Source organism: Patella vulgata, chromosome 7 (genome assembly GCF_932274485.2).
Source record: "Patella vulgata chromosome 7, xgPatVulg1.2, whole genome shotgun sequence".
Lineage (NCBI taxonomy): Eukaryota > Metazoa > Mollusca > Gastropoda > Patellidae > Patella > Patella vulgata.
In genome coordinates, this window is record NC_065885.2 from 4,971,349 (window position 1) to 4,999,278 (window position 27,930).

General features: G+C 36.6%; 1 protein-coding gene and 1 long non-coding RNA gene across 2 annotated transcripts in view; both read left to right on the forward strand.

Moving 5' to 3' along the window:
- The window catches only part of LOC126828115 (uncharacterized), a 40,314-nt gene extending 21,864 nt beyond the window's left edge, over positions 1 to 18,450 (forward strand). The window contains exons 2-4 of the long non-coding RNA XR_008788762.1: positions 14,156 to 14,306; positions 17,402 to 17,608; positions 18,275 to 18,450. This is a non-coding gene — a long non-coding RNA (uncharacterized LOC126828115). The remainder of the gene's footprint in view (positions 1 to 14,155; positions 14,307 to 17,401; positions 17,609 to 18,274) is intronic.
- Positions 18,451 to 22,061: 3,611 nt separating this feature from the next.
- LOC126827110 (protein polyglycylase TTLL10) overlaps positions 22,062 to 27,930 on the forward strand; it is a 35,040-nt gene continuing 29,171 nt past the window's right edge. Inside the window, exon 1 of the mRNA XM_056102326.1 lies at positions 22,062 to 22,801. Within this exon, the coding sequence (XP_055958301.1) occupies positions 22,096 to 22,801 (706 nt within the window). The 5' untranslated portion in view covers positions 22,062 to 22,095. The remainder of the gene's footprint in view (positions 22,802 to 27,930) is intronic.

Consider the following 27,930-nt stretch of genomic DNA (forward strand, 5'->3'; position numbering starts at 1 on the left):
TGGTATGGGCTAGGGTCGTCAATAAGTCTGGTAGTATAAGTTTATAAGCTTACTATACATGTCTATTGTGTAGATTATAACCAAATAAAATATATATTTGTATTCTATTATTGTTTGTATATCCGCGGGATCAGGAACTTAATCTCGTATTCTCATTGATCATGTGTGTATGAAAAGATCTCTCAGTTTACGCCAGTTTTCAGAACTGAACCCATAAAAATAGCATTTTAGATTCACAAATGAACACTAACAATATTCTTTCAAAAATTAATCTGGACTATTTTATGGGAACTAACAATCGGTTGTCACACTGAAAGGAAATAAATCTTACTACAAAAAAAAGGTTGATATAATTTTCTAAGGATATGAAACCCGAGCTGGTGGTTGTAACTGTCTTTCTCTTCACACCAGTAACTTGAGCATATGGCAATGCAGTGTGCTTCCGACGTGGTTTCACCTTGTCAGTGGTGCAGGACGGAAGGCCTGACAAGGACAGCTGTTTAGTCATTCGGATGAGATGGAAAACCGAGGTCCCGTGTATACATTGGCGTGCACATAAAAGATCCCTTGACAGTTGGAATTCGATATAAGAGTAGGCCGTAAAGTGCCGCTGCCCGGGCAAAATTTTTCATAGCACACTGTATGGCGTATGCCTGTCTTCATTAGCTCAGTTGGAGCAGAACAGTAGGACATTAAACCCCATTTCATTTCATTTCATGCAGTGTGCTACAAGGGAATTTTTGCCCTGACAGCAGCGCTATTTCGATTTACATCTGTCATGGGATCTTTAACAACCTGCCAATTGTTTAAGCAGGATCTTGGTTTGTTGACATGTCGGAACAACTAGAACCATCTGTCCTTATAGAAGTATGTTTTTTCTCCTGATATTCCCTGGTTGTACGTGACAAGGACTAGGGTTGCCTGTCCAACCTCGTAGTTTTTCTTCAAGTCCTCTGGTTTCTTCCCACTGCTAAAGACCCCTACACACAAGAGAATTATTGAAATAAAATTAAACCATATGTTAGTCCTAATATGACCTAGTACAAGGACGTGGATTTGTCATAACTTTTTGGGGGGGGGGGCGGACGAACCCTGGAACCAAACCAAAATAATAATTACGAACAGTTTACCAGTGCTATTTCGATGAAAGCTGTAACTAGGGGTAATATGATGACGATATAGTAAAATTGACTACCTACAATTAAGGAGGAAGATATCGTGAAGATGGTTTACTGTGGCAGGACCCAAGGCAGTGGTTAGATAGCCTTCAAAACGGGACATTCATGTGGATATAAACTTGAAAATCTGTCCTTGTGATCAAAATCATGGGGGGGGGGGGGAACAGAGACCTAGTCGCCCCCCCCCTTACGATTCTAAGGGGGCGACCACGCCCATGACCTAGTATGTGTCAAGTGAATGTTATTAAACCATCTCTCTCTCCCCAGAGATTTATAACAATATGATTTTGGGACACAATACAAGGTTAAGGATTAGCTAACTATTTTATTGAAATGTGTTGGAAAGTTGACTAGACTGCATCTAGATTGTATCAGGCACGCTTGTACGTGACAAAGAGGAAATAAAAGTTGTGTGTCCAACCTTCTGGGTTTTCTCCATTTTTTCTTACTGTTAAAGACCCCTATAGTTTGTTATGTGTGGACATTAAACTTCATTTCCCTCTCTAATTAACTGTTTTATTGTAATGGGATTAAATGAATTGGAAATTTAACCAGACTTTATTTAGGTCATTAGGCAATTCATTCACACACTCTGGTACAAGAATCGTAATCGTTTATTCATCCTTTGTTGTTAAACACAGTCATGTTTTAGCTGACCCATGGAGATAAAAAAGAATGTCCTGTAAACCTTTTAATTTTTTTTAAGCTAAACATCACAAGCATGACAGGTGGTCTTTGTCAGGGGGTCATTCAACTCGGTTTGACAGTATAAAGCTTGTCCATCATGATTATAGATCGTATCATGTGATTATCACCTTCCTTCTGGGTAAATTGTCAAACGCTTTTTGTGAAAGGTCAAGGAGTCAGGGTTTGACCAAAGAATGATTTGTTCACGTTTTTATTTTTTGATCTAAAGGTGAGGTTAAGTTGAGTTTGTCAGTAGGTGCATGGTTTTCTCATTTACTAATAGTTGTTGTGTACTTCAAGTTTTCATGGAGATTTCTTTTCAATCGTTTTAAAAATGGAATAAAATCTCTCGTACTTCTGCTTTCTTATATTGATGTCTGCTCTCTCACTCCTTGCAACAGTTTTTAATCCTTCTTTGATTGGCATTTAGTAATTGAATATATTAACAAAAGGTACAATTTTATGTATACACAATTAGGCTACTGAGTTTAATACTAAGTGAAGTTTCGACATATATATATCTCGTCTTTATCAAGCAAATGATACAGGTATGTGAATAGTAGGCAAATATATACAGAATATGCAACAAAAATAACAATCAAATACAATTAATATCACTGCATTGCATTAAAAAGGTCAAATTGTTGTAAACTCTATGGGGATTGGATGGCCAAATGGTTAGCACATGCGTGCTGTATCGTAAGGTCTGTCATTGAGTCGACTGGTATAGTTTCGATACCCCGGTTGTACGTGGCAAGGAGTAGGGTCGCCTGTCCAACCTCGTGGGTTTTCTCCGGGTCCTCCGGTTTCCTCCCACTGCTAAAGACCCCTATGCGCAAGCAAATTATAGAAATAAAGTTGAGTCATGTGTTAGTCCCAAAATGACCTAGTCTGTGCCGAGTAGACGTAAAACCCAGTTCCTCTCTCACTCTCTGTAATCCACTGGTACTCTGATTTCACAATCTGTTTCATTAGTCTGGTAACTACAATCATTTCAACAAGGAAATAAATCTCTCGTCTCACCACTGCCTTGTATCAGTTTTTAATCCAGCAGCAACACAGATCTGATTGGTTTGTCTAGACTCTGCTTCTCTTTTTAAGATAAGGTAGATTTTATTGCATGAATACGCCCTACGGAGGGAGCAGCATACAATTACATAAATCACATTTTGACAATGAACATACACTTATATAACAAACAAATGTACGTAATATAAATACAATAAGATACAGCGATAATTTCATATTTTTAAGTTATATTTTTAAAATATATTAAAATAAAGCCTTAAAATAGATGGTATCTATAAACAGTCCTACCTTGTTAAAGAATAATCCTATTAATCCTATAATTCACTATTGCCAGTTGAGAAATTGGCAAAAATATCATTTCCAACTTCAGATTCAAACGTTTGAAGATAGCTGTTCCATGGGGGCAATCGAAACACAAGGGAGGTAATTGTGTTATTATTTCTGGGGTCAATGATTTTTAAGTGTGAGAATGATACCTATGATCATATAATAGTGAGTTGACAACCAATTGAGCAAAAGACATAGTAATATTATGTTTTGATTTTCTTAGAAAATATGAAATTCTCACTTTAAAGAAAATGGCTTTATGGGACTGTTTTGAAAATTTGTTGACATTCGGCATGCTCTGTTATAATCTTTTGATGGGCATCTTTTTATTCCTCCCGTAGGCCGAGAAGGACGTTAAAGATTTGTCAAGTCAGACCTCACTGGTCGAACCACCGAGAATCAAATTTCTACTCCCTTAGTCAGTTCTATAAAAAGAAAAGAAAAAAGGGGATTCTGGTGGCTCAGTGTGTATGACTTGCTAACAAGGAGGACCCGTGTTCGATCCCAGTGTTCCGGCGTGGTTCCCCCTTGTCAGTTGTGCAGGAGAGAAGACCTCAAAATGATCATCGTGTAGTTGTTTGATTGGGACGAAAACCTAAGGTACCGTGTACATATAGGCATGATTTTTAAAAAGTCCTTGGCAGTTGGAATTCAAAACAAGAGTAGGCCATAGCACGCTGTCCAGGTCAAATTTTCCTCATTGTATGGTGTATGCCCGTCTTCATTAGCCCAGTATGACATTAAACCCCATTTCATTTCTATGAAAGCAAACCGGAAAAAAACTGATGAAATTAGATGGAGATTATTCTGCTTATGTCCCCATTAACACATTTGGATACAGGATCAGACACAGTTAATCGGGAACCCATGCAAATATTCATTGTCACTTGATGAAAGCTATTCTTTACTCAAACAAATCAGCCATGTTTGTTTGCTTAACAAATTTCACCTAGGTGCCAATTACTTTCACTCTCATAAATTTGAATACCTTTGGCTGTATGTGTCATGAAGTACATGTACTTTAAATTTTGTATTCTCTGGTCGGTTGTTTATTTGGGGGAGAAAAGTGAAATAAATACAGTACTGGAATTTAATGTAGTTTTTTTTTTTTAGAAAAGTGAAATAAGTTCAGCTATAGAATTTAATGTAGTCATAGATGAACACTGGGGTCATTTTTTTTTTGTTTAGAAAAGTGGAATGAATACAAGCTATAGAATTAAATGTAGTCATTATATAGATGAAAGGTATTCATTAATTGTTAATCATGAATATGTTCATGGTTCTTGATTTTCTGGTTGACCAAGTCTACCGTGGGATATCATCCAGTGAATAATTAAGATGACTTTAGTGGACTAGGTTGAAAATTAGTTCTCTCCCACTCTCACCCTTCCTTTGTGAGTTGATGACATTTCATGCCTACAGATAAATGTATAAAATGTGTAAATACTTGTTGCATGCCTTTACTTTGAAGGTGAATAAAAGAAACAAGCTATATTTAGACATTGATTGAAAAGATGCTACTCCCACCAGGGTGTGGTTACTACGACAACTTCTACACAAATAATTAGATAGACAGCATGCAGATATTAAGGCCAAACCAACTTGATTCTCCGTTATTCTGGACCTAGATAAATATATAACCACTTGAAGCATGTGAAAGATGTTTTGTTTTAACTTTCAAAACTTAAACATTTGGAACTAAAAGCTTTTGAACAGTGCAACCAAGTACGTTTGGTGTTTAAATTAGTCTTTTTCTTGAAGAAATAAGAAATGAAATGCAATGGGGTTTAATGTCCTACGCTCCTATACTGGGCTAATGAAGACGGGCATACGCCATACAGTGTGCTATGAGGGAAATTTTGCCCGGGCAGCGGCACTATCGCCTACTGTTATATCGAATTCCAACTGCCAGGGGATCTTTTACGTGCATTCCAATATATACACGGGACCTCAGTTTTTTCGTCCCATCTGAATGACTAGACAGCTGTCCTTGTCAGGCCCTCCGTCCTGCATCACTGACAAGGGGGAACCACGCCGGAAAATCTGGATGAACTTTCTCGGCAGCGATCAAACACCCGACCTCCAGGCTAGCGAGCCAGCGTCTTACCCACTTAGCCACGTGATCCCCCTCAAGAAATATAAGAATTTTTTTTTAATGGTGATCCTGAAGAACACAAAATCAAATTGTTGTGGCTTAAAATCTGATTGACTGAACCAAATTTTTCTGTGTGAAATATTTTCTAAATGCTTTAAGGGCTTGATGCGTCATATATATGTCATATGCATTTTTGCTAAAATGTCAAATTTCTCACAGGGAGGTTGAATGGCCAAATGGTTAGCATGTGCGCGCTGTATCATAAGGACTGCCATTGAGTCAACTGGTGTGGTTTCGAATTTCCGGTTGTATGTGACAAGGAGTAGGGTCGCCTGTCCAACCTCGTGGGTTTTCTCTGGGTCCTCTGGTTTCCTCCCACTGCTAAAGACCCCTACGTGCAAGCAAATTATTAAAATAATAAAATTAAACCATATGTTAGTCCCGAAATGACCTAGTTTGTGTCGAGTGGACGTTAAACTCCATCTCTCTCTTTCTCTCTTTCTCTCTCTCATTCAAATTTCTCACAGCTTAATACAGGCTAAATGTGTAGTCAGATTGATCACTGAACTTTTGATTAAGAAAATTGACTTATCAAGTAAAAAACTTTTAGAAAGCTAGATATGAAATGATACCAATGTTTTAATACATAACATGATGAGAGCAATGGATGAACAGTGATTAATGCACTGGCATACTAACCAGGAGTTCCGCAAATCAGTCCCTGTGTAGGAGCCTCTAGATTTTCAAATCTGGTTTACCCTTGTCAGTGGTGCAGGATGGAGGGCCCGACTTGGAATAATGTCTAGTACTGTATATGTAAAATACTCTACCTTAGGGCCGAGCAACTAACTTAATATATTTATACCTGTCAGTCTTCATCTGGAAATGGAGACAGGTGTCCCAAGCTGTATTATACAGTGCCTGGATAAAACCAGACTTTTACTTTACAAAAATAATGTGTAGTTGAAATTTACCTTTCGTTATCAAGTACAGCCCGTGGTCAAGCAGAACACGTGGGTTAAGCACTGTATAGACCTCTAAAGGAACGGCAATAGATTATCAGGCCACCCAACGAAAAATTGACCTGAAATCTTGAAAGGGTTACATGTCCAGTAAAGTGGTTTTGACGTCCACGTCCAAGCGACTGAATGTTTTAAGTTGAAAGTTTGAGATGATTAAATTTCATACATATTTATTTTGAACTTTTAAATTCGGGATGGTCCCTTTAAAATTCTGCGGGATGTCCGATGTATTATTGAACATGTCACGCAATATGGTATTATGATAGTATTGCACAATCAGTCAATACTGTTACACTTAACAAAGATATCGGCAGAAAGGTAAAGGAATATTATTGATGAACAAACTGTGAACATAATGCAAGCGCTAATACACGATTTTGATTGCTATGTATTTGTTTATAGCAACAAGCAGTTGTCATATATAATCACACTAATGTATAGGCGTATGGAACTATTTGTGAGTGGGGGCCACGGTGGCTAAGTGGGTAAGATGCTGGCTCGCTAGCCTGGAGGTCATGTGTTTGATCCCTGCACTGGCTGAGAATGTTCATCGGGATATTCCGGCGTGGTTTCCACTTGTCAAGAGTGCAGGGCAGAGGGCCTGACAAGGACAGCTGTGTAGTCATTCGGATGGAATGGAAAACCGAGGACCCATGTATACATTGTCGAGCACATAAAAGATCCCCTGGCAGTTGGAATTTGATATAAGAGTAGGCCATAGCGCCTATGCCCGGGCAAAATTTCCCACATAGCACACTGTATGGCATATGCCCGCCTTCATTAGCCCAGTCGGAGCAGAACCGTAGGACGTTAAACACCATTTCACTTCATTTCATTTTACATGTATGGAACTATTTGATTTGCGGGGGTGGGGGCACTGGTTTTATATTTTTTTGTGTCTGGACACCGATTTAGCCGAATATATTCCAAAAAGTGACTTTCACAGTTTTTGAATTGCAGGATATAAATATTCTTGGTTCAATAGATCGGCATATTTTTCTTAGAGATTCGTTATGAATTTGACCCCTAATGTTCAAAAAATATTCAGTGCAATAATTTCCCGAATCTCTCAAGATGCGTTGACCGAATTTCAAGTCATCCCACGTATTTATTGCACTATGACCACCCACCAGCCACATCTCTGGCCTTTACGCGACAGCATTAAAGCATTAATAGCATAAATATATTTTTAAAAAATACATCATTAGCTCGGGTAAAAAAACTGTAGTAAATCGATTAATGAATAGGTTGTATGAATTTGTATTTAATATTTATTTTCAATACCGTAACATAATACTATTTAGCGTGGCATGATTTACTGTAAAAGATACTTTATTTAAACAAACTTCTAGATGTATAGCCTCACGTTTATAGCTTACTACATATATACTATACTATACTCAATGTTAAAATCTTTTATACTTTACTTGGTAGAAAGGCCCCTAAGTGCAAGCGACTTATTGAAATAAAATTGAACCATATGTTAGTCCCGAAATCACCTAGTTTGTGTCGAGTGGATGTTAAACCCCATTTCCTTCTCTCTCTTTATGCTATTGCAAATGTTAAAATCTTTTATACCATTACTATACTCAATGTAAAAATCTTTTATACCATTACTATACTCAATGTAAAAATCTTTTATATCATACTACATATTATACACAATGTTAAAATCCTTTATACCATACTACATATTATACACAATGTTAAAATCCTTTATACCATACTACATACTATACTCAATGTAAAAATCTTTTATATCATACTACATATTATACACAATGTTAAAATCCTTTATACCATACTACATACTATACTCAATGTTAAAATCTTTTATACCATACTACATACTATACTCAATGTTAAAATCTTTTATACCATACTACATATTATACACAATGTTAAAATCCTTTATACCATACTACATACTATACTCAATGTTAAAATCTTTTATACCATACTACATACTATACTCAATGTTAAAATCTTTTATACCATACTATATACTACGTACTATACTCAATGTTAAAATCTTTTATACCATACTATATACTACGTACTATACTCAATGTTAAAATCTTTTATACCATACTACATACTATACTCAATGTTAAAATCTTTTATACCATACTACATACTATACTCTGCTGTGTTAAAATCTTTTATACCATACTACATACTATACTCAATGTTAAAATCTTTTATACCATACTACATACTATACTCAATGTAAAAATCTTTTATATCATACTACATACTATACTCAATGTAAAAATCTTTTATATCATACTACATACTATACTCAATGTTAAAATCTTTTATATCATACTACATACTATACACAATGTTAAATTTTTTTATACCATACTACATACTATACTCAATGTAAAAATCTTTTATATCATACTACGTACTATACTCAATGTAAAAATCTTTTATATCATACTACGTACTATACTCAATGTAAAAATCTTTTATATCATACTACGTACTATACTCAATGTAAAAATCTTTTATATCATACTACATACTATACACAATGTTAAAATCTTTTATATCATACTACATACTATACACAATGTTAAAATCTTTTATATCATACTACATACTATACTCAATGTAAAAATCTTTTATATCATACTACATACTATACTCAATGTTAAAATCTTTTATACCATACTACATACTATACTCAATTTAAAAATCTTTTATACCATACTACATACTATACTCAATTTAAAAATCTTTTATACCATTACTATACTCAATGTAAAAATCTTTTATACCATTACTATACTCAATGTAAAAATCTTTTATACCATTACTATACTCAATGTAAAAATCTTTTATATCATACTACATACTATACTCAATGTAAAAATCTTTTATATCATACTACATACTATACTCAATGTAAAAATCTTTTATATCATACTACATACTATACACAATGTTAAATTTTTTTATACCATACTACATACTATACTCAATGTTAAAATCTTTTATACCATACTACATACTATACACAATGTTAAAATCTTTTATACCATACTATATACTACGTACTATACTCAATGTTAAAATCTTTTATACCATACTACATACTATACTCAATGTTAAAATCTTTTATACCATACTACATACTATACTCTGCTGTGTTAAAATCTTTTATACCATACTACATATTATACACAATGTTAAAATCTTTTATACCGTACTGTGTTGAATATGGGTTAATATTTTACTTTTCTACACCAAAGTGGCCTACTCAAGACCAGCACATGAGGAGAATTTTGCATGGCTAGCATACTATTTATTTAGATCTCCTGCTGTCGAATGCGAGACATTAAGTAATATATTGATATTGCACGAGTGCGATGGCACAAGGGCTATATCTATATATACTATTCAAAAAAAGTAGGGGATATTTGATTTTTAAGTGTTATTAAAGTCACCTAATGAAACTGACGAAGAAACAAATGACAAAATGAAATGAAGTTCACATTCATCGATTTATTCCAAATGATCGTTAGACTAAGTAAGGCACAGACTGACCATTATAAGGGTAAAATGATACCCGGGGTCAAACAGCAAAGTTACCACAGCATCACAACCAAGTCAGTAACGGGTAAATCCTCCTCTGTTTGCCAAACAAGCATTGATCCGACGTGGCATACTCCTAATGAGACGTCACATCTGAATTTTAACTGCACTTATTAGAGAATATATTAGAACAGTAGACTAGGAGCTTTCTGATTAAAATACAGGGACCTGTTTCTCGAAATCTGGGGGTTGGATGAACGAATGGTTAGCATGTGTGTGCTGTATCAAAAGGCCTGTCATTGAGTCAACTGGCATGGTTTTGATTCCCCGGTTGTAGGTGACAAGGAGTAGGGTCGCCTGTCCAAACTTGTGGGTTTTCTCTGGGTACTCCCTAAAGACCCCTACGCGCAAATGAATTATTGTAATAAAATTAAACCGTATGTTAGTCTCGAAATGACCTGGTTTGTGTCAAGTGAACCGTTAAACCCCATCTCTCTCTCTCTCTCTCTCTCTCTCTTTCTCTCTCTCTCTCTTTCTCTTTTTCGAAATCTCAACTAAAGATAAAATCCAAATATTAGTAGAAACTTCAATTTTGATTGGCTAAGCACTAAAATCAATCTAATATTATCCAATCAAATTACTAACATTTGGATTTTATCTTAGTTCAAATTTTGTGAAATAGGCCCCAGAATCCAGATCTATATTTCGTTTCGTTTTTTTATACTTTCGATGGCCTCTACTACATGAAGATCTGACCGGTTGTAGCGATAGGTTGCGTCAGAGGTCATACGACTGTCTTTTGACCATATGATGTCAGATATTTGGTTAACCAATCAGTGTTGATGTTTCTAGTAAGTAACCCACAGTTCTGTGCACCTCATGCCAAAAACATGTCGTAACAGACCATTTCATTTAGCTAATCCCTCACATCATCCAGATCCTAAGTAAAACGATATTTTGAACTATTTTTTAAAAATGAAACGAAATAGGATCTGTGTTTTAATCAGATTATAAGTGTATGATGAGATAAAGATGGTCGTTTAGTAGTACGATGTAGATAGTACTGTCGAGTAAATCGTGATCTGAAAGCTGTATCTCTTCAATATAAACACATAAAACTATATAGGTATATGATAGGTATAGGTTATAAATCACCTCAATATTTACTCAAACGTTGTATATAGGTATATATATTATGCAGGTATAGAGGTATATATATTATATAGGTATTAGGTATACAGGTATAGGAATACAGGTATAGGAATACAGATATATTATGGGTCATTGAGTCAAGTGGTGTGGTTTAGAGTCCCTCGATCGTAGGATCGTCTGTACAACCTTGTAGGGTTTTTCCAGGTCCTCCAGTTTCCTCCCACAGCTAAAGATCCCTACTATCAAAGGAATTATTGAAATGAGATTTTTAGTTCTAAAATGACCTAGTTTTCACTGAGTGGACATTAAACCCATAACCCATATCTCTCTGTCTCGCCTCGTGGGTTTTTTCAGGGTCCTCCTGTTTCCTCCTACTCCTAAAGACCCCCTACTAGCAAGCGAATTATTGAAATGAGATTTTTAGTTCCAAAATGACCTAGTATTTACTGAGTGGACATTAAACCCATATCTCTCTCTCTCTCTCTCTCGCCTCGTGGGTTTTTTCTGGGTTCTCCTGTTTCCTCCTACTTGCAAGCGTTTTATTGAAATGAGATTTTTAGTTCCAAAATGACCTAGTATTTGTTGAGTGGACACTAAACCCATATCTCTCTCTCTTTCTCTCTCTCTCTCTCTCTCTCTTGGGGGTTTGGATGGCCGAATGGAATGGTTAACACTTAACACGTGGGTGCTGCGCTGTATCATGCGGTCTGTCATTGAGTCAACTGGCGGGGTTTCGATTCCCCGGTTGTACTTGACAAGGAGTAGGGTCGCCTGTCCAACCTTGGGGTTTTCTCCAGGTCCTCCGGTTTCCTCCTACTGCTAAAGACCCCTACGCGCAAGTGAATTATTGAAATAAAATAGAACCATGTGTTAGTCCTGAAATGACCTAGTTTGTGTCGAGTGGAGGTTAAACCCATATCTCTGTCTGTCTGTCTGTCTGTCTCTCTCTCTCTGGTATAATATATTATAGAGTAGAAATATCTTACAGGTAGATATAATGTATATTATTCAGGTACATGTAGACATATCTTTGATATATAAATATTATATTGGGACATGTATACAGGTAAATATATCTTACAGGTGTGTATGTATACACATCAAATAGATATCCTCAGGCTCTCTCATTTACAAATTACTCTTTCTATATTCTTGGCCTATTTCATATTCAAATATTTCCCTCCTAGCCAATGGAATATACCTGTCTTCATTGGCCAGGTTGGAGCAGAAAAATAGGACATTGAACTCTGTTTCATTCATTCATTTACTTTTTGAAATAGAATATTCCCTGAGATGAGACTTATGTAATTGCATACTACAATAATTACAGATTTATACTCACTGTATATAATTACAGTGTTAATATATTATTAAATGATTTACATTTTACTTATATTACAATTCTAAAGGTACAGAGGAGGGTTGGATAGCCGAATGGTTTGCGCGTGCTGCATCATAAAGTCTGTCATTGAGTCAACTGGCGTGACAAGGAGGGGTCACCTGTCCAACATTGTGTTTTTTCTCTGGGTCCTCCGGTTTCCACCCACTGCAAAAGACCCATACGCGCAAGCGAATTATTGAAATAAAATTGAACCATATGTTAGTAGGGGTGATGATTTTCCGTTTCAGAAAATAGCAAATTCCGTTTTAAGTATTTTTAATTCCGTTATTTTCCGTTTCAGAGCTGACCATATTCCGTTTTTTCGAGATAAAATGTTATTTTATGAATAAATGAATAAAACATCTTAAAATGCCTTTTATTACAAAACGGATCATTTTAAACCAATGATAACAAATGTTGAATTGTGAATGACTTGTAATGTTCAATGACTAGTTATTCTTTAAACCTGTTTCCCGAATTAAATAACAGAAAATTACATCTTGTGAGCTCGTTTCATCTTTTTAGCAGACGAAGTCATGTTTCTCAGCTGCTAGGTGTAGTCGCGATTTATCCAGACATCTTCGTAGTTACTACCGTTTCTTCGAGAATAAGGGCTGGATTCACAAGGCTACGGTATATTTCTGATGTCACGTGGTTAATGCGGATAAACACGAGTCACGAGCCCGGCAGTAAAATAAGAAGTAAATGAAACGATTTTTACTTTTATGAAGTGACAGAAGTTTTTTTAAAGACATATATATACATTACAATGTTTAATTCAAGTTAAACTACAGAGTAATTTTATAATGGGATACATGAAAGACGGGTTTTCGTTTCGATTAAAATTATGATTCCTAAATGATGAAATGAAAGTAGCGAAATACTAAAATAGACAGTAACAAAACCACGCGATATCATTCAATATTTCCGATTTTTATGAATAAAAAGATAAAATACTTGGATAACTGCAAAATTATTTTGAGTTTGTGTTTAGTATCAGCAAATATCGGCTTTTCCGTCTTTTTCCGTGTGAGATTTCAAATTCCGTTTTGAGTGGACAATTCCGCGATTTCCGCGTTTTTTCCGCGATCACGGAAAATCATCACCCCTATGTTAGTCCCGAAATGACCTAGTTTGTGTTGAGTGGACGTTAAACCACATTTCTCTCTCTCTCTCTAAAGGTAGATCATGAGTGGCAAGGAGAAGGGTCTTCTGACCAACCACGTAGGTTTTCTCCGGGTCCTTAGTTTTTCTCCACTGCTGAAGTCCCTAATTAGGGCTCCTTAGACATCCCCCCCCCCCCCCGCCCCATTACGTACAAAGCTGTGGCGCACGCAAAATAGTCCTGTAATACAGAAAGCTATTCATGTGCATAAATTTAGCACTAATTTCTTTCACATACGTTTAATATCAAAGCTTTGCTAAAAAATTTATAAAAATTAATTAAAATCACCCAAAATTATCTAATTTGTACTTGTGTCCAGTTTAAAGCTGACTGATTAATTTTGATAATGAGTGTCCAATTTACAACTGTTTAATTTCTCCATCACTGTTAAAAAATAAACAACCCAATTAATTATTGATGTATAATGATTAATTTTTGAACAGTGGTCAGGACATTAAACACTTGTAAATTGGACACTCATTATCAAAATTAATCATGTGAAAGAAATTAGTGCTAGATACACAAGATGAAATGATACCCAAGTTACAGTGTCAACATTTATATCGTTATTTCCAGGAAAGTGTCAAAGAATCTAGAAAAATGAAGGAGAGACAAATGGATCTAAATTCTGACCCGGAACGCATGGAGTTATTACGAAACAAGTTTATAGAACAGACCAAGAAATATTTTGGTGTGCCTTATGCCAGAAAATACTGGGCACCAGACAGTAAGTGGAGAAGTTTTATAAAATATTTAGATGTGCTTTACTCAAGAAATTAAGTTGAATAAACATTTGGCTCACTGATATATTATGTGTCATTGAGTCAAGTGGCATGGTTTATATTCCCTCGATCGTAGGGATGTCTGTCCAAATTCGTGGGTTTTTTCTGGGTCCCCCTGTTTCCTTCCCAAAGCTAAAACCTCTCTCTCTCTCTCTCTCTCTCTCTCTCTCTCTCTCTCTCTCTCTGGTGGGGGGTTGGATGGCCGAATGGTAAGCACCTGCACACTGTATCATAAGGTCTGTCATTTATTTGTACATGACAAGGAGTAGGGTCGCCTGTCCAAGTTGTATAAACATTTGGCCCACTGATTTGATTTAAAGTGGCATTAGGTCAGATTAGATAAAAGAGCTGACAGTTCTCGTTATAATAGTTAAAAAATAAATAATGAAAAGAGAATATGCTGAAAAATTACTTCACTCTGAGCCTAGACACAACAATTATAGCCTAGCCTCAATTGTCAGTACTACCTTGATACAATAATAAACAAAGCCTTGATTATCCATTTTTACAGTAAATTCATCGACCACAAAACGTGTTTAAATCTACTTATATCGCAGCCATCTGATGGCATCAAGACTTAATTAATGTCTAATTAATAATTTATGTAACATTTCGAGACTAAAGCAAGACCTGCAATATCCACACGTGTGTGTTGTATCATAAGGTTTGTCATCGAGTCAACTGGCATGGTTTCGATTCCCTGTTTGTACGTGACAAGGAGTAGGGTCGTCTGTCCAGCCTCGTGGGTTTTCTCTGGGTTCTCCGGAAGGGCTGGGGTAATGGTAATTGGTAATGGAATGTAATCATTACATTTTTTAAATAATGGCCATGTAATGAGTAATGGAAGATTTCAAAAGTAATGAGTAATGGAAATGTAATTAATTACATTCCAAAAATCATGTAATGGTCAATTACATTTCAATTACTTTTCAATTACATTTTATGACATATATAAATATTTCCAATATGACAAGCCTCAAATTTTATAGCACCAAAGAAGTAATTAAGTGTATCTGACACAAATCCAATTCATTATAATTCTAAAAAAAAATGATTTAAATCAGTTTTAAAAAATTATAAGAAAAATAAGAAGGCATTAAACATTTTCTTTATTACTTTTTATGTAGGAACCTTTTTTAGACATGTAACCTAAGAAGTGGATTTCTGATAAGATGTATATTATAATTAAAGATTAGTACTAATTTGCAGCCAATCAATCAATCAACCAATCAATCAATCAATCAATCAATCAATCAGTTAGATTAAAAGACAATAAATAGTCTTACTGCACTTTAATCTTAATCTCAAGGCAACAAGTGACAAACCAAACAATGATCTTCAAGTATCTCATCATTTTATGGTTACTTAAAACTAATATATATTTTGTTTTAGAGTCATGCTGAATAATTTACCATTTATTATACAATATATTATAGAAAAACTATTTGGACTGATTAAATTTTTTTAAAAATTACTTAAAAGAAAATACAGTTAATTAACTATAGTTTCGATTCATTTTTCAAGTCATAGAGTGAAAATGTCAGTTTTTGTCACCACTGCCCGTCACTATAAAATTTGCCTTGATGTTATAATTGCTAGAAATAATAATTCATAAACAAATATCTATTAAGTGAATCAAAGATTATTTTGAGTTTGATTTTGTAGGTACTTCATGGCAGAAAAATAATGTTGTCTTTTTTATTTCTATGAAAATGTTTTTTTATTTATATAGTCATAAAGTAATGGGTAATGGTAATTAATTACTTTCAATGTAATGAATAATGGTAATTAATTACATTGCTAAAAATGAGAAAGTAATTGTAATGATTACATTTAAAAAGTAATGGTAATGTAATTAATTACATTGGCAATGTAATGGCCCCAGCCCTGTTCTCCGGTTTCCTCCCACTGCCAAAGACCCCTACGTGCAAGTGAAGTATTGAAATAAAATTGAACCATATGTTAGTCTTGAAATGACCTAGTTTGTGTCGAGTGGAGGTTTAATTACAACTTCAAAATGATGTTTAATAAGAATCATAATTACCAGTACAACAACTGATTTCCACTTTTCAGCCAAATTAAGATCAAATAAATACGATAGACTTGTATTTATTTGTCCGGGAGGCCATTTCAGAAGGACCTTGGTTCAATCGTTTTTACCTGAAATTGATTGTTCCACAGAAAGCTTATACAATTTGCTACCAGATGGCGCCATTAACTGGGGTTCGTTTTGTTTGTTATACTTTCGATGGTCTACACTACATGAATATCTGACCAGTTGTTTTAGGGGGTCGCGTCAAAGGTCATACAAGCGACTTTTGACCCTATGACGTCAGATATTTGATTAACCAATCAACATTGATGTTTCTAGTGGATTGCCCACAGTTCTGTTCAGCTCATGCTAAAAGCTCGCCGTAACAGACCATTTCATTGGCTAATCCCTCACATCATCCAGAACATGTCAATGATAACAACTCTTCCAGATCCTACTAAAGTAAAACGAAATTTTGAACTATAAAAAACGAAACAATATAGGATCAGATTGCATCAACTCGACACAAACTAGGACATTTTGGGACTAACATATTGTAAAATTTTTTCAATAATTCGCTTAAAAGTAGGAAGAAACTTTAGAAAACACACAAAGTTATGCAGGCGACTCTACTCCTCATCACGTACAAGCCTGGGAAAGAAACCATGCCACTTGACTCAATGACAGACCTATAGCACACACGTCAGCTCCTTCGATCACCCATGGCAACACGATCAATTGATTCTGATTAGAGATATGAGAATAAAAATGAAGAGAGAGAGAAATGGGGTTTAACGTCCACTCGACACAAACTAGATCATTTCGGGACTAACATATGGTTTGATTTTATTTCAATAATTCACTTGCGCGTAGGGGTCTTTAGCAGTGGGAGGAAACCGGGGGATCTGGAGAAAACCCACGAGGCTGGACAGGCGACCCTACTCCTTGTCACGTACAACCGGGGATTCGAAACCCAAAAATGAAGAGAACATTATTTGATTCTTTCAGCTCCCGAGTATAATTCACCAATATTTTTAGACTGCTGTGGTTTAGTTCGTCAGGTATTGCGGGATCTGTCCAAAGAATTTGGTTTTTATATCGGACCTTGGAATCAAGCCTACATGTATGATACTCTGCCCATTACCATTGATAAAGAGGAAGATATGAGACCTGGTGATCTAGTCTTTATGTCAGGCATTTATACAAACCCTAAAAGTAAGAAAATATTGTATTCTACTAATTTGATTTTAATTTTGAAGTCAGGTGTTGTAAACTTTTGAACCTTATCCTTTGTTTGTCATAATCAATATTTGTACCCATGTACCATATGTATCCATATACAATATGCATTAATGTACCATATGTATTCACATACCATATGCATTTGTGTACAATATGTACCAATAAAATAAAACCAAGTACGAACAATCCAAACCATAAGACAGAATTCTAAGTCCTAAAAAACGTTATAGGCAAAATAGTGTATTCAAGCAAAATAGTGTAATCAGCAAATGGACTGCTCCTCGTGTACAAATTACACGACAAACAGTGGTAACAGGTGTCCGGAAGAGTAATGTGACATATGTACAGTATGTACCATGTAATTACACCATGAATATCCATATTCCATATTTATCCATATTTATCCATGTACCATGTATATCCATGTACCATGTGTATCCATGTACCATATTTATCGATGTACCGTGTGTATCCATGTACATATACCATATGTATATGTGCCATATGTATCCAAGTATTCATGTACCATATGTATTAATGTACCATGTATATCAGTGTACCGTATGTACCCATAAATGTGTACCATATGTAGCAATGTACCATATATGTATGTCATGATGTACCGTGTGTATTTTACAGATAAGAAACAGCGACATGACATGACGCATGTTGAAATCTGGTTAGGTGATGGACCTAAAACCATTGGTTCTCGGTGGAACAACGGTAAAGTTCAAGTATTTGATAGTTACAGCTTCCAGGCCAAGAGTTTCCACAGCGAAAAATATTATTTTAAATCGATTGATACCTGGTTGATGGGGGTGTGTCACAGGTGAGAGTTTTAAAAATAATTTGAAAAAACTCTGAAATAAAGTTTGATTGAGTAAAGTCATGGGTGGGGGGTTTATTATCAATTATGAAAGCAGGAATAAATGTCTTACATGCAGTTATTGATCTTCAGAACCATTTCCCATACACAAAACTAATCACTTTCCAATATCAGATCACTCTCCTTAATTTCTAAATCATTATCGAACTGGGAGAGCGATTTTTTCAATTTGTTGATTAAGGGGAGCGTTTTTCGGCTCTCCTCTAAGATACAAATAACAACAACTGCACCATACTTCGGGCATTTTGAAGGTTTTATTTCTATTGTCGCATGCAATGATACAGGGGAGGAGGAATTTTGCACAAACATCAGCTTGTTTTGTTTTTTTTTACTTCAATCGTCATATGAGCAATGATGGGGGGGGGGGGGAAATTGCACAATCAACAGCTTGTTTGGGGGGTTTTACTTCTATTGTCACATGAGCAATGATCGGGGAGAATTTTGCACAATCAACAGTTTGTTTTTGACGGTTTTACTTCTATCATCGCATGTGCTATGTATGGCCGGGGGTGGGGCGCAGAGGTGCATGAACAGCAGCTTGTTTTTGAGGATTTTATTTCTGTTGTAGCATGTGCGATGATTAGGGGGAGGGGAGGGGGGGATTTTGCACAAACAGCTGCTTTTTTGTTCACTCTTTATTGTATGACCTTTATCATGTCAAGTGGACTTTAAACCCCATTTCACTCTTTGTTTCTCCAACCTCATGGGTTTTCTCAGTGTCTTTGGTTTTGACCCATTGTTAAGGACACATATGCGCTAGCTAATTTATGAAATGAAAATTGAACCATGTGTTAGTCGCGATATGACCTAGTTTGTGTTAAGTGGATGTTAATTCCCTCTCTCTCTCAAAGGAACACCATCTCAGTGTTTTAATACGAACTCTCTCTCTCCCCCCTGTCTCTCTCTCTCCCCCCTGTCTCCCCCCTGTCTCTCTCTCTCCCCCCTGTCTCTCTCTCTCCCCCTGTCTCCCCCCTGTCTCTCTCTCTCCCCCCTGTCTCTCTCTCTCCCCCCTTCTCTCCCCCCTGTCTCTCTCTCTCCCCCCTGTCTCCCCCCTGTCTCTCTCTCTCCCCCCTGTCTCTCTCTCTCCCCCCTGTCTCCCCCCTGTCTCTCTCTCTCCCCCCTGTCTCCCCCCTGTCTCTCTCTCTCCCCCCTGTCTCCCCCCTGTCTCCCCCCTGTCTCTCTCTCTCCCCCCTGTCTCCCCCCTGTCTCTCTCTCTCCCCCCTGTCTCTCTTACATTCATCATCTATCTTATATACAATTACGCCACTTAAACCATTAAATCAACTTACGTAATTAGAGTGTTTTAAAGAGTGTTTTAAACTGGGTAACCCTTTTAATGGTTTTTTCTTTACATCTGCAGCTGTCATTTTTATTGTGCATCTGCTTGTTGAGAAGTGTACGCAAGGAATTTATGAATTATGATACATTGCATTGTTTATTGACATAAGAGCCTGAAACAAAATTTGAACTGAAAATCATGTGATGCATACATCTGCATCATAAGATCAAAGCTATTTAAAAAATACTGCTGGACCCTTGGTTCTCCCTTGTCAGTAATGCAAGACGGATGGCCTGAAAAGGACAGCTGTCTAGTCGTTTGGATGGGACGAAAAACCAAGGTCCTGTGAACACATTGGCATGCATGTAAAAGATCCCTTGACAGTTGGAATTCGATATAAGAGTAGGCCGTAGTAACGCTGTCCGGGCAAAAATTTCCCTCATACCACACTGTATGCCCGTCTTCATTAGCCCAGTTCAGAGCAGAACAGTAGGACATTAAACCCCATTTCATTTCCTTTTATCCGTCGGCAGTGGAGAATGTCACAGGATTAATACATATATCAATATTGCACTTGCATATTTTATATCTGTGTATTGCGGTTGTCCATAGTTTGCTCTTTGTGAATATTTTATTATTGTTATTTTATTTAGTTTTTGTCCTGATCACCCATGGAAAAAATCAGTTTTTCAACCTGGGAAAAAATCCATCTTTAACCCTGATGATGAATTAGGTGATGAGGATGAAAGAGCAGGAGATTCAGATTGCGAGACAGATGTCGTCTGTGAAGCAGACGGAACACACAAAATGAAAAAAGAGATGTCAGCAGTAATATCTGTAAAAGCAGAAGATCGAGTACAAAACAACCAGAATCCTCGTCATTCGTGTTATCATAAACAGATTGATGTATCACATGGTAGCAGAAACACAGAGAACTTACCTGTACAAATAAATAAACCAACAGAGAACTTACCTGTACATATAAATAAACCAACAGAAGAATTAGAGGATCAGAACACAAAGACTAAAGCTACGGACACATCAGACACCTTTGATGTTGCAATCAAAATGTTGAACACATTTGAAAGTAGTGATAATTCACATAAAAATGATCGGACAAAGACTAAAGCTACGATCACAACATATACTTTTGATGAAATTGATGATTCAATCAAAATGTTTAACACATTTGAAAGTAGTGAAAATTTAGATGATGAAGATGATAGAACAAAGACTAAAGCTATGATCACAACAGATACTTTTGACCAAACCGATGATTCAATCAAAATGATTAAAACGTTTGAAAGCAGTGATAATTTAGATGAAGGTGAAAGAAAAATAGCTAAAGCTACAATCCCATCAGACACTTTTGACCAAGAGACAGAAACATTTGAAAGTTGTGGTAATTTAGATGAAGATGACAGAACAAAAGCCGAAGATACATGGAAGAAGATTCCAAAAGGCTTTGAGCACTTGAAAAGCTCAGATGACGCACTGCCTTCTCAAACAGTAACAAGAATTGATGACATCATTCTATTTGATTCAAAATTAGCATGTCAAAAATATGAAGGACAAGACAGGGAAATGTTTCATGATCATCAACAAGGAAGCCATTACTCAGAACCCTTGGACAACATAAAATTGGAAAACCCAGACATCAAAATAAAAGAAACATCAGAAGTGACAGATGACATCTCTGTTATCCACCCAAACAGTTTGAACCAGGCTAATTATTCATCTGTCATTCGAGATACACGCCAAATAATCCGTGATGACTGTCTGTCAAAAGGACAAGATATATCTCATTTCATTTCTTGGGCTGATAAATGTTCCACCACCAGTTCTACTAACCCACTAACAACATCTCATCACCATCAATCAATGCACATGCAGATGTCAGGTTCATACGAGGACAACAATGAATTGAAACATTTCAAACACACATCTTTAAATTGTGAAGTTAACTCTGATGTTCCCACAGTTTTAGATGAGTCCAACCAATTGAAAAATTTCCAATGGTCATCTTTGGATTGTGAAAGTGCTTCTGATGTTCCCACGGTTGTTAAAAGTCAAGAATTAAAACATTTCCAACACACATCTTCAAATTGTGAAGTTAACTCTGATGTTCCCACAGTTTTAGACGAGTGCAACAAATTAAAAAATTTCCAAGGGACATCTTTAGATTGTGAAAGTGCTTCTGATGTATCCACAGTTGTTAAAAGTGATAAGAATTTTCTGGAAGAGATTCCCGCGGACAATTTGTCTGTTTCAACTTATGACAATCAATCAATACACATGCAGATGTCAGGTTCGTATGATGACAACGAATTGAAACATTTCCAACACACATCTGTAAATTGTGAAATTGGTTCTGATGTTTCCATTCTTGTTAAAAATGATCAGAATATTCCGGATGAGATTCAATCTGACAATTTTTCTATTTCAAAGATATCTTCCGATGATGAGCAAATGTCTGTTAGTGATTCTGAAGATTTTGATTCTCCAATGTCGTCTGATTCTTGTTGCTGTAATTGTGAGTGTGACAACTGTCTTCAAGATGCTCCTGCATTTCAAGGAATAGAAATATGGAATGGCCTCACGTTTACAGAATCAGATGGCCATGGACATACTGATATGACTATTGACAATCCAACTTTCGCTAACAAAATGTACTGTTATGGATTGGATCTTAATTTGAATCAAGTTCAACCGTTGAAAAATGACAATGATGATGATGACTACTCGGTGCCTTCAGCTGATGGGAATCAAAAATTTATAAATGTTAACCAATCAAATGTGTGTATTAGAGTGAAAGAGCCAGGTGGAATCGTTGAATTTCCACAAATTCTAGCAGATGAATTTGGAAGTAAGAAAGTTATTGTTGAAAAGATCCAGTCCTGTCCAATTAAGAATGTCGCTCAAGATGAACCTGTAGATAGTGATAGAGGTGTTTCTGATGGTAGAACTTTTTCTTCCAGTGATATTGAAGCCAAAAACGAAGGTAAGCAGCAATACATCTTCTTTTTTTTAATAATCTTTCACAATGTATGCAAGTAAAGTGATTATCTCTGTTGCAGTAGAGGATCTTGGTAGAATCTATTTTCAAGTCGGTTTTAACAGGATAAAATATTCCGAACTTTTCCAAGGATATATTGACCAATCAGATGTTAGAAGGCAAAGTATATGTTTACTCCTAAGCTTGTAGATAGCTGGTTCACGAGGTCTTCGTAGAAATGCCTTGTTAAACAAGTTCTTTGTAGTGTCTTTCCTTACTTTTCTTGTTTGTTTGTAGAAGCAGATAAAGACTTGACTGTTTATTAGCCATAATTGTGTTTTTGTCTAGTGGGGGAGGCTAAATCTATTTGTTAAGGCCAGCCCAATTTTTGTGAAGGTTGCTGAGATGTAAATAAGGTTAGGGCATGTGATTATTGGCGAGATTGTTGGTTAGAGTTAAGGTGAGCATTGGGGCTAGGTCCAGGGTTAGTGTTAGGGTAGCCCTGTTTACATCTCGTGACCTATGACGTAAAAATTGAGCTGGCTTTATCATTTAGCACTAATTACCTAGTGGGGAGGTAAATGTTCCTTGAGCATTAACTTTGATGGAATGGTGCAGAATATACTATTCAAAAAAAGTAGGGGATATTTGATTTTTAAGTGTTATTAAAGTCACCTAATGAAACTGACGAAGAAACAAATGACAAAATGAAATGAAGTTCACATTCATCGATTTATTCCAAATGATCGTTAGACTAAGTAAGGCACAGACTGACCATTATAAGGGTAAAATTATACCCGGGGTCAAACAGCAAAGTTACCACAGCATCACAACCAAGTCAATAACGGGTAAATCCTCCTCTGTTTGCCAAACAAGCATTGATCCGACGTGGCATACTCCTAATGAGACGTCTAAGGTCATTTTGGTCCAGATTGTCCCATTCCTGTTGCAACGCAGCAGCAAGTTCTTGGACATTGGCAGGACGTTGTTGACGTTGACGTAACCTCTGTCCAAGCATGTCCCAGACATGCTCGATGGGGGAGAGGTCGGAACTCAGTGCTGGCCAAGGTAATGTGGTGATGTTCTGTTGTTGGAGGTAACCTGTAACGATCCTGGCCCTGTGACATCTTGCGTTGTCATCCTGGAAGATGAAACGGCGGCCATGACGTCGTGCGAACGGCACAACATGGACTGCCAAGATGTTGTCCCGGTAGTACTGGCCTGTAACACGCCCTGCAACAACATGTAAAGCCGTTCTTCCAGCAACAGTGATGCTTCCCCACACCATAACAGAACCACCCCCAAATCGATCATGTCTGATGACGTTAACGTCTTGGAAGCGCTCGTTTTGACGACGCCACACCCTCCTACGTCTGTCCAAAAAATTAAAAAGTGAACCTTGACTCATCTGAAAACATCACATTGCTCCAGCGTCGATTATCCCAGTGTTGACGATCCCTACACCAACGACGTCTTGTCTGAATGTGATGATCTCTCAAACAAGGGATCACGCGAGGACGTCGGGCGCGAAGGTGACCCCTATGCAGTCGATTCCGAATCGTCTGGCCACTCACTCTCACACCAGTGTCTGTTTGAAGACGAGCGCTGATCTGATTTGCTGTGATGACACGATTTCTCAAGGCCAAGGTACGGATAAATCGATCCTGGGCTTGAGTTGTCGACCTGAGCGTGGTCTGTCCTGTACAGATTGTGTATCACGGTATCTGGACCATAGCCTGCTTATGACAGACTGAGAAACATTCATCGTCCGCGCCACAACCGCCTGTGTTGTGCCGATCTGTAGCATGCCAAGGGCACGTAACCTTTCATTTTGGGTAAGCCGACGCATATCAAAATTTGTTTTCTGGTCACTAAAACAATTAAACTGATGTTTCCACCCTGGAATTCAATGCCACAATGACTGTAACATTCAAAGTCAGAGTCGTGCAAATCTTGGGTTGGACCCCCATGATGATCCCAAGCATCACCTGCATTCCATGCGGTAGCTATTGGTGCGTTTGGGCGTCACATGTAACTGGAAATGTTTCTTCTGTTAGGTTCTATAGTGACTTTTTTCGTAGTCATTTGCATATTTTAGTATTATGCCCCCAAAATCAAATATCCCCTACTTTTTTTGAATAGTATATAACAACTCGCTATTTTTTATGTGGCTAAGGTTAGGGTTGATTATTGAGGGTCAGACATCACATTATATCAATCCTGATAATGACCTGCCCAGCCAACCTGACAGATGACGTTACAATTCTGTCTGGTTCCTATATTGAATGAAAAGTACAAAATTACTTGTAAAATGAAACAAACAAGTTCTCGTTATGTTATTCTACTAGTGAAGAGAGAAATAAAACCTTTGTGAAAATCAATAATACGCTGATGTGTTTGAATTATATAGTGATATATAGTCTATAGGTTGTATTCATTATACTTGTTATACCATGCTTCGTTAACATGTTACTAATACATAGGGGGGCCACGGTGGCACAGTGAGTCAGGTGCTGCGGACTAACCGATAAAGTTATACCATGCTTCGTTAACTTGTCACTATTACATAGGGGGCCACGGTGGCACAGTGGGTGAGGTACTGGCGGACTAACCAATAAAGTTATACCATGCTTTGTTAACTTGACACTATTACATAGGGGGCCACGGTGGCTAAGTGGGTAGGGTGATGGCGTTATACCATGTTATTAATATACCACTAATATACAGGGGGGCCACGGTAGATCATTGGTTAAGGTGGAAGTCGGGTGTTCGATCCCTGCATTGGCTGAGAAAGTTCATCCAGATTTTCTGGCGTGGTTCCCCCTTGTCAGTGAGAAGGACAGCTGTCTAGTCATTCGGATGGGACGAAAACCCGAGGTCCCGTGTACACATTGGCGTGCACGTAAAAGATCCCTTGACAGTTGGAATTCGATATAAGAGTAGGCCGTAGTGTCGCTGTCCAGGCAAAATTTCCCTCATAGCACACTGTATGGCGTATGCCCGTCTTCATTAGCACAGTTCGGAGCAGAACAGTTGGACGTTAAACCCCATTTCATTTCATTAGTCCAGTCAGAACAGAACAGTAGGACGATAAACCCGATTTCATTTCATTTGGTTTAGTTTATGGAAATCATTTTTGAAATGTTATTCAGATGGTTGGTGTACTTCGGATTAAAGTACTACTCTTTGTTTATACACGTAATTTATTATTAAATAGGTTTGATTTACCCAGGATATTATATATTTATATTCGTTAATCGAATGTTAATAATAAATAATGAAGTGATTATACTCTTAAACCATTGAACTACGATTGACCTGAAATATCACTTCTACCTGCTTTTTCACTGGAGGCTGATAATTGATGCAGAAATGAGCTCCACTAATGAAAATTATGTCCGCCATGGAGAACATGTGTTATATTGTCCCAAGTGTGTTGGTCGTATTTTTATATCTATTGTCCAGTCTTTTGGTTGAGTGGGAATTGGCATCTGGAGATTTGTTTCATTCAATTTTTGGATGAATAGTGGTCAGGTAAAACAGGTAAATAGATACAGGTAGTCTTGTATTTAATGCAGTTTGTTAATCATGGATATTTGATTAAAAATTGTGTTCGGACTAATTTTGTATATTGATCGTTTCCGTGTTCATTCAATTTGGACAAAGTACTCTAGTTAATGTTCTATTGGGTGAGTTGGGTGGTTGGACGAATGAGTGACTAGGAGTAGGGGTCATCGGATTTCCTCCCACTACTTAAGACCCCTACACACAAGTGAATTAGTGAAATATAATTGAACCTTAGTTCCAAAATGACCAAGTTTATATTGAGTCCACATTAAACCTCTCTCTCTCTCTCTCTCTCTCTCTCTCTCTCTCTCAGAGCAGTGCTATGACCTGCTATTGTTTGGAATTCTAATGGTCAAGGTCTCATTTATATGCACTTTAATGTGTATATTGGATCTTGTTTTTTCTGTTCCATCCGAAGGATTAGACACTGTCCTGGTCAGGCCCTCTGTCCTACCCCACTGGCCCCCCAACCTGGATCCACCACCGATAGTGGATATTGATAGTCACTGTATGTAAATATTATTCTATTGACTATATCTATACAACAATATTTTTTTCATCCCAACATAAGAAGAAGATGTGCATGGATGCTTTTATTGTATGTTACCATGGTAATTAGTCGATCAACAAAAATATTTAGATGAGGATAATTGTGTTTGTTAATGAGTTATAAGAGTATATCTTTGTTCCTGTCATGTGATCGATATTAAATAGCATTAGGAAAGCACCGATTACTGGTTTTCTATATATAATTAGTTCAGAATCAATACATGCATAAATACCATTCTTGTTATATTGATATACATAAAGTATATTATACATGTGGGTTGTAAAAACTCTAGGGGTTGGGTAGCTGATTCGTGTACATCTCACAGTACCAAAGCTCTTTTATCCATTAAAACTGTTCAACTAGTCTCTTATGGTCAGTGCTCTTTTAGTTATCAAGCACCTGTTTTATGGAATAATCTACCATTTAGTTTAAGATGTTGTACATCTCTATATTATTTTAAAAAACAACTTAAAACACATTTATTTAATCAGGCTTTTAACTGACTAAGTATACAATCGTTAACATGTCCATAATTTTGTTGTTTATGTATGATTTACATTGTCACTTTGTAAAGTGCCCCTGAACATGTTATATGAAAGGGTGCACTATAAATATGCTGAAATAATAATAATTGTATTATACCTACATGTATGTGGGTAATAAAACCTCTAGGGGTTGGGTAGCTTTCTATTATACCTACGTGGGTTGTAAAAACTCTAGGAGTTCGGTTGCTTTCAATTATACTTATTGGGGTTGTAAAAACTTAAACATACATTATGCAAGAGCTAAATCTTCCTATTGCAGGTCTTTCTTTAGGCCTGAAATGTTTTCTAAAGTATTAATTAGACAATAATTAATGATCCAGGCCTTAATCAACTCTTGATGGCATCAGATTTCTCTGATATTAAATAGATTAGAATGGTTCAGCAATACTTTGATTTAATCAAATATGGAGGACCGAGACTTAGCTTCGATCAACCAGTACGGTGGTTGAAATTATTGCACACGTCTGTCAAAC